Genomic DNA, 8,035 nt, shown 5'->3' on the forward strand with positions numbered 1-8,035 from the left:
CAGATCAGGTCAAACAGCCTGATAGGGACCACCATCTCCTAGAAGGAAGTCACCTGTGAGGGGTCCATCTGACTCAGGCAGTCTTGGTGAAACCCAAGCTAGGGCTAACTAGGGGCTGGCTCTTGAGCAAACCAGAGGCCAGCAAATGGCCTCCCCTGTCTTCAGGGTTGGGAGTGGCCATAAAGCCATGGTTTCTCAGCTCATCTGGGGCCTGGCCCTATGACATAATGTGACTTTCAGAAGACGGGAGACTTTTCTGGGAACTTGAACCACGCCTGTTTATACTTTTAGAAAAGGGAGAAGCTGAAGGCCATGCCACCTGTCTACTCCCCCAACACTTGGCCAGGGCCCCCTCTCCAGATTGGCTGAGAGCCACCTTTGTGACATCGTGTGACAAATACAGCAGATGATGAGTTAAGCCACTGGTTGCCCTGATACCGAGACTCTAGAATTTTGTGGACAGTATTTATTGGGCACGCCTACTCTGACTGAAGGCATTTTGGACTTGCTAGGACAGTGATAAGGGTCTTGGGTACAAAATGCTCCTGATTCTGGTGTAGCTCTATGGCGAGTCAGAACACTGAACAGGAATACAAAGACAAGCTGGCCCCGTCTGTTGGTGGAGAGCCAACAAGCGGGGACCCATTTAGTTCTTCACCTGATCCAAATCCAGATTCCAGCGAGGTTTTGGACAGACACAAGGACCAAGTTGTGAGCCAAGATCCAGGCTCCCAAGATAACTCACCACCAGAAGACCGAAACAATGCGTGGTCAACACGGAAGACAACCACAACCTTTTTAGGCTCTCCTTCCCAAGAAAGCTTTGGATGATCGTGGAGGAAGAAACATTCAAGTCTGTGAGCTGGAACGATGATGGAGACGCTGTGATCATCGAGAAGGATCTCTTCCAGAGGGAAGTTCTTCAACGGAGAGGTGCAGAGAGGATCTTCGAAACAGACAGCTTGAAGAGTTTCATTCGCCAACTGAACCTTTATGGATTCTGCAAAACACGCCCAAGCAAAGGAAACAAGAAAATAATGGTAAAGTAGAAAGCATTTCTGTAATTTCTGTGATCCCTTTTCTCTCCTTCTCAAACATATCTTCATAGGACACCAATATAAATAATATACTGTAAGAGCTTAAGTGTCAAAGATAGCATTTTAAAATGTGAAATATTGTTTATTGAAAGATGAAAAGTACAGAACTTAAAAAGTATGGATTTTGATATTAAACTACAACCCCCTTAGAGATAATATAAGCATCATATTATGCAGACCTACATATTACTTCTAAGGGGTTACAGTTTAATATCAAAATCCATGTTATTTATATATTACTGCCTTGACCTATGAATTGTTTATCTCCAGTCAGGTCATGAGGTAGGGCATAACCACACTTGCTGCCACTTAAAGCATTCTTTTCTCCATTGCAGAACAAAATCATAATTTTGAGAGGTGGGAAAGGAATAATTTATTCCTGAACAACTAACATGTTTCATTTTGTTTCAGATCTACCACAACTCCAATTTTCAGAGAGACAAGCCCAGGCTCCTGGAGAATATCCAGAGAAAAGATGACCTCAGAAACACGGCTCAGCAAGCAACCTGTGTCCCAACTCCAAAGAGAAAGAAGCTGGTAGCTACAAGACGCTCCCTACGTATCTATCACATCAATGCCAAGAAAGAAGCCATCAAAATGTGTCAGCAGAGAGCCCCCAATGTTCAGGGACCCAGTGGCAGTCAGTCCTTCATGTTCTCTGGCATGTGGTCCAAGAACAGTATCACTGGGCATCCCCTGGGAAATAGGCCCCCTCAGGAACCAAATGGCCCAAGTTGGGAGGGCACCTCTGGGAATGCCACATTTGCATCTTCGGCTACTGCCTGGATGGAAGGCATAGGGCAGGTGCCTAGTAGCCCGGTTTACTCAGATAATGGTAGTGTATTGTCTTTGTACAATATCTGTTACTCCATTCTGTTGGCCACCCTCTTAGTCATGTCTCCAAATGAGCCCTCTGACAATGACGAGGAGCAGGAAGGCTCCTCAGATTACAAGTGTAGATTCTGTGAACAGTTCAGAAACAATGCAAGTCCGTGAACTCAAGGCCACTAATGACCGATAAAAGTTGCCATTTGCTAATGAGAAACACATTTTTGGTCTTAATAAAGAAAAACAAAATTCCATGGAAATAAATAACAAACAATTTAAATGAGACCTGTTGTCTGTGTTCTTTTTAACCTTCTATATTATACACATCTCATTGGGACAAGCCAGGGGAGGCTGGAAATCCTGTCCAAGACAGGCTTTGGTCCCCATTGTCCTCGTTCATTTGGAGAAGCAGCATTTTCACACACTCAGCAAAGGATATTGCTAGAAGTGTCGAGGCCAAGCCCAAGAAGACCTGGTCCCCTGAGATTGGCCTGCTAGTCAGGAGAAAGAATAGACTCACTCCTGATTCTGGCAGTATCTTCCTGTATCTTCAAACAGGAGATTGTTTCCTCATGGGTCCCTCCCAATGTTGCCAGGAAGTGTCTGATCAGCAGCTCAGCACCCCTAGCCTAGCATCCTAGCATCCAGGGGCCTCCAAAGAGGTCCAGTTGAAAGTCAGGCCATCCCATCTGCTATGGGATGTACGACCACCATAACATCCTGGCTCAGAAGAGAAAGGCCACTGCAGTCAATACCTAGGGGGAAATGCCCATCATCCTCAAAGATAACAACTAGAAACTTTGCTAAATCACCAAAAAAAAAAAAAAAAATTACTACAAAATAAAACAACACTACTGATCACATTTCCAAGTTAACCTCACTCTACCAGAGCTGTATTTTGGACGTATTGCTAGGATAGGAAGTAGCTATGTGATGCAGGTGACACACATGCTTCAGAAACCGACAGATACTTTCACAACAGAGTGAGAGTAACCTGAAAGGACAGACAGCTGCTCTAAGTCTGATGTCTCTTCATCGTGGTTGAGTCGGTTGATTAATGGCTAGTCACTACCAGGCAAACATTCAGTGCCAGGTCTCAGACTTTCTGCAATGTCTCCTGGATGCCAGTTATACATTTGATGAGTTTTGACCAGAACAAATCAGAGGAAAAGATAGAACGAAGTCTCAAACACTAACCAGTCATCTACAACACATTTACTTACACAATCCAGAAACTAGCAGGACCAAAATTAGCAGCAGTGCCGAGACATTTACTGGCAGCTTTTCCTTCTACCCAAAGATCAAAGTACTTGAGACATTGCCTGTGTGCCTAAAAAGGCATCACACAAGGAAAGCCCCTCCCGCTACTTCCTTCATCTGAATAAAGAAACCTGTTTACATGCACAGTGCTTAGTGGGTGGGACTCTCCAAAGCAGTGGAAATTCAGATTTAACCTAATGTATATAGGTCTGCGTCATGATGGTGAATTGAAGGTGTCATGATTTAGCTGGTTTCTCTGGAACATTCCTCTTAGGAGCCCACACTTGTCACACTTCATGCCCCAAAGGGATCAGGTGCTCTGGGATGTCTACCTGGAATATATCTTTGCCTCCTTTCCTAGGTATGGGCTCCAGTAACCACCTGGGGTTTGAAATCACAGTCAGGTACTTCTGCTTCAGGTTGGTCAGTACAGCCTGATTCTCTAGTTCCGTAACCTCATCGGGAGTTAAGTCTTCGGGGCATTGCAAAGTTTCCCCAATGTCAATGAGTCCTGTACACAAAGAGAGATACACATGAAAGCCTTTCACTTCCATAGCCCAAGGCCTGGCCATGTGACAACACGGTTACTCCAAGTCACAATCAGAGAGTAAGGTGGCATCAGCAAAATGACAAGAAGGGAGTCAAGTCCTTCTTCCATAGCTTTGATAACGAGCCAAACTCGATTCAGGAAATGCTGGGAGAGGCGGGGGAGGGCTCCAGAAGGCAGAGGAGAGGGCCTTGTCCTCGATGAAGCCACACAAGTAAGAGGCAGGTCCAAGCCAGACATCCGAGGGCAGCGGTTGCAGATTGGAAGGGCACCAGCCACTGCCTGGGAAGCTACAGGTGATGCCTGAGCAGGTCACCAGGGGACAGATGCTGTTGTCAGGCCTCAGTCACCTAGAGGCTAGGGGACTTGCCCAGGGTGCCGCAAGTGGTGGGGCTGGGGCAGGCTCGTGAAGCCAGGCAGGCAGCCCAACTCTAGAGGCCACCTGACCCATTCGGTGGGCTGGGCTGCTTTTCATGGTCTCTGCCACACATGTGCACTCACACATGTATCACACACACACATACACACACAGCCAAACACCACAAGCACCACATGCACATGGACCTGACCTGGTTTCTCACTGAGACCAGAAACAGGAACTGAGGCCAGAGTGGAGAAATGATTTACCAGAGCTCACGGAAGCTAGGCCTGCCAACCCCCAGCCCAGGGCCCTTGCCGTCCCTTTGAAGGTGTGCTGCCAAAGGAAACTGTGGTATACATGCCAATCAGTTCAGACGACAACAAAAGTCCCCAAACTCCCAAGCAAGATCTTGGGTGGCAACTCTAGGTGTTGTCTGCACATTTGGCACATCGTCACTTACCCGCTATCACTCCTCGACCAAACTTTTCCCCTTTCCTGAGCAAAGCCTGAATCTGAGCAGGAGTCATCCCCAGCCTCTCCACCAGCAGCTCCTGCCAGGCATCGTCATCCCAGTCCCTGTGAGCAATGTGGACGGCGATGGTACGGTTCCGCTGGCTGCTCAGCAGGGGACGCCAGCGCGTCTCCACAGTCTTGACTCCATTTAAGACAAGGCCAGCATAAGGCTGCCGGAAGGAGAGGCAGCCAAACTTCATCTTCGCAAGCGCCGCGGGCCTCCTATGGCCTGTGGAAGCACAGAAGCGCGTCACATGCCAGCCCTCCAAGCTCACGGGCAGTGGCCTGACCATACCCCTGTGTCTCTCAGGTGGCCTAAATCCCACTGACCCTGATGGTCCGCTGCTTCTGTCTGTCACTGATGTCCCGAGCCACGGCAGGTCCAAGGGAAGGGGCTGGGATTTGGCTAACTCAGGTTCATCCCACAGAGTCTTTGGGGCGGTCTGGAGTAGGGCGGAGACAGCTAGAGAAAGGCACAGGCAGGAGAGTATGTGGTCAGTGCTATGACAGAGGTCACTGAGCCCTAGGGCAACACAGAGGACAGAGGGCCCCCTCAGCCTAGCCAGAGTGGAGAGTCGGGGCGGGTGTTAGCCGTCTTCCAGCACAGAGGGACAGTCCCAGGCTCTGCTTCTCTTCCTTTCCCCCTGCTGTGCTCTGCCAATACTCTCAGTGCCCTGGCCCTGCCGCCACCAAGGCACTGACCTTCCCAGCTCCTACTCCAGGGCTGCTGAGCCCACATCGTTGATACCCAATCTCAGCTCTGCTCTCAGGATGCACTGTGACCTCAGATGGCCCTCAGTCAGATATCTCCTCTCCACCCCTCTGGGTACCACCTTTCTCAAGCCCCTTCCCCCACCACTGCTCTCCACTGTCAGCAGATGCCCCTGTCCCAATCTGAGTGGAGAAAAGAAGAATGATAATCAGAACAACTGGCACCCCCACACACATGCCTTCCACGTGCCAGCCTCTGGGATGGCATGATCCTCAGATCATCAGATTGAATCTTCAAGTGACCCAGCAGGGTCAGTGGTACTGGGAGGCCTACTCTATGGCTGAGGAGAATGAGGCACCAGCCCACGGTCACACGGGCTCTGACTTCCCACAACTCTTGCCTGGCCTCCTGCGTGTGTGGCTTGGGAGAGGGTCCCCTCCTCCTGCATGGAGGACAGCCCTGTGCCTCGGAAGGAGCCCTGGGCTTGAAGCCAGAACCTCAGCCCAGTCATAGACTCTCGAGATGCCTCAGTTTCCACATGGCTGTGAGGATGGGAGACAAGGCACGAAGAGCACCCAGCCCAGTACTTGGCACCTAAGAGAACACTCACAAATAGTGGCTCCCCTCGCCCCTCACCGTCGTCACCATCATCAGGCCTGTGGCTCCGCCCCATGGCCCTGAACTCCACCCTTGAGCTGCCCCCCTCCATTCTGGTTACTATCTCTCTGTCCTTCCTTTCAGCACATAAACTCGACCTCTAATACATTCTATGATTTTAAGAAAATACACCCACCCTCATGAGACAAAGCCCTGACAGGACCAAAGCTGCCTGGTAGTCACTCCTTTCCCAATCTGCAGTGCAGCCTTCTGAGCGCCAGATCTCCTGCTCTTCTCCCGCCTCTGGGGTGAGCTGCCCCAGCCAAGCCGGTTGCCTGCTGTGCTCTGGACCCTGCTCCTCTGGCTCACTCCGGGCCCTGGGTGCCACCAGCCACCATCTATGCTTGCTGAGCATCCCTACTCTGAGCACACGCACGCCTCCTGCTCTGCCTCCCTTCTCTTAAACCCTGAACAGCCGAGACCTCAGAAAAGCTGTCTACATGCACAGTCTCTACTTCCTCTCTGAACCTTCTGCCCCCACCCCCACCTTTCTCCCTTTATTCCCCACCCCCCCACCCACTCCACTGACTGACCTATCCCCACAAGCACCCATGGCCGGCCTCATGCCAGTCCTGTCTTCATCTTATTCCATGCTCGGCAGCCCCAGCAGGCTGAGCACACTCCTTCCGGGACCCCCACATTACTCATAGCCTGCTCTGAATCCCGTGGTGCAGGGCCACGCCCCTTCAGACTCAGCCTTAGGTGGACAGGCCTGTACATACTCAGGACCCCAACCACCACCACCAAGTCTACCTCCCTTCCACTGTGAGTGGCATCACCAGCTATGCAGTGTTCCTGCCCCAGACCCAGCTGCTCTCTGCCCTCCCTCTCTGCGGCCCACATCCCGTGGCACTGTGTCCAAAACCGACACTGAATCTGATCCCTTTCCATAATCTCTATGGCCACAATCCCAATCCAATCCCCTAAAACCCCCTGCCTTCTGAAGAAGTCTCCTGATAGCACCCCACCCCTGCCTCAGCCCTTGTCCTTTGAACTCTTGTGACCACACTGCCATCAGAATGATCTTGGTACAGGGACAATGAGATTATGTCACTCCTCTACTGAAAGCTTTCAAGGGCTCCCTGCCCCAACTAGAACAGAATCCATACTTCCTCTCAGGGCACTCAAGGTCCCTCCTGATCTGCCTTCCTACCCCAGCCATGTCCTCTCCTCTCCCCTTTATTCACCACCCTGCAGCCACAAAGGCCTTCCATCCCCTGAGGGAACATGCCAAGCTTGTTTCTATCTCAGGGCCTTTGTCAGTTCTGATGGGTTGCATTGTGTCTTCTTAAAATGCGTATGTTGAAGTCCTAAACCTCAAAATGTGGCCTTATATATAAAGACAGAGTCATTACAGAGGCAATCAAGTGAGACTGAAGCCATTAGGGTGGACCCACATCCAGTGTGGCTGGCGTCCTTATGAAAAAGGGGATTTCAGAGACAGTCATGCACACAGGGAGAACACCATGAGAAGATGAAGGCAGAGATAAGGGAGATGCTTCTACAAGCCAATGAGTGCCAAAGATTGCCGGCTAGCCGCCTGCAGCTAAGAGATAGGGACAGACCAGATTGTCTTTCATAGCCCACAGAACAAACAAACCTGGCCAACACTTTGATTTCAGACTTCCATCCTCCAGAACAATGATTGTCTGTTGTTTAAGCCAGCCCCTTTATGGTCCTTTGCTTCAGCCATCTTGGCAAACTGCTGTTCCCAACACATCTCCACAGGATAGGGCATGAGTTTTCCATTTGACAGCACATCAAGTCCATTCTTTCCACCTGACAATCTTCATCTACCTTGTTTTACACTGCCTGTGTGATATCCCACTGTTGGCCGTCTCATAATTTGCCCGACCATTCCTCCACTGATGCAGAGTTACAAGCTGCTCCCCACTTTTGCCACTAGAAATGACATTACCTCTAACGCTGTGTGAAGACATGCTGAAGGGAATGCCTCGCCACCTGGCATGCTCATCTAAGATGCTGATATCTGCCAGCAAATGACTTTCCACAAAGACTCGCCTGTGTATCCTCCACCACCCCATCCATGGCGCCATTTC

At 50.3% G+C, this 8,035-nt stretch overlaps 2 protein-coding genes across 4 annotated transcripts; one reads left to right on the forward strand and one right to left on the reverse strand.

Moving 5' to 3' along the window:
• Positions 1-446: 446 nt before the first annotated feature.
• LOC117087117 (protein CXorf40A) lies at positions 447-8,029 on the reverse strand. 3 transcript variants are annotated; one of them, XM_033216964.1, is made up of 4 exons: positions 4,937-6,456; positions 4,554-4,835; positions 3,518-3,696; positions 447-1,000 (listed from the first exon to the last, which is right to left on the reverse strand). In XM_033216964.1, the coding sequence occupies exons 2-4, from the start codon at positions 4,804-4,806 to the stop codon at positions 992-994; spliced, it is 441 nt and encodes a 146-aa protein (XP_033072855.1). In that variant the 5' UTR covers positions 4,807-4,835; positions 4,937-6,456; the 3' UTR covers positions 447-991. The 3 variants fall into 3 exon arrangements, with proteins under 3 accessions (XP_033072855.1, XP_033072847.1, XP_033072838.1); XM_033216956.1 differs by lacking the exon at positions 447-1,000 and adding an exon at positions 7,576-8,029 and having other exon boundaries at positions 3,126-3,696; positions 4,937-5,069; XM_033216947.1 differs by lacking the exon at positions 447-1,000 and having other exon boundaries at positions 3,126-3,696.
• On the forward strand, positions 565-2,210 carry LOC117087108 (heat shock transcription factor, X-linked member 3-like). Its single transcript, XM_033216934.1, is given in 3 exon segments — positions 565-763; positions 766-1,040; positions 1,509-2,210. Coding segments are annotated over 3 exon segments (1,059 nt in total). The 3' UTR covers positions 2,094-2,210.
• Positions 8,030-8,035: the final 6 nt, after the last annotated feature.

Source organism: Trachypithecus francoisi, unplaced genomic scaffold (assembly GCF_009764315.1).
Source record: "Trachypithecus francoisi isolate TF-2019V2 unplaced genomic scaffold, Tfra_2.0 Contig00612, whole genome shotgun sequence".
NCBI classification, from domain to species: domain Eukaryota; kingdom Metazoa; phylum Chordata; class Mammalia; order Primates; family Cercopithecidae; genus Trachypithecus; species Trachypithecus francoisi.

Excerpts from the sequence above, each read along its gene's own strand:
- LOC117087117 (XM_033216956.1), bottom strand. The coding sequence starts at position 4,806 with ATGAAGTTTGGCTGCCTCTCCTTCCGGCAGCCTTATGCTGGCCTTGTC. Across the intron at positions 3,697-4,553 it reads TGGTCGAGGAGTGATAGCGG|GACTCATTGACATTGGGGAA; the intron begins GTAAGTGACGAT and ends CTTTGTGTACAG.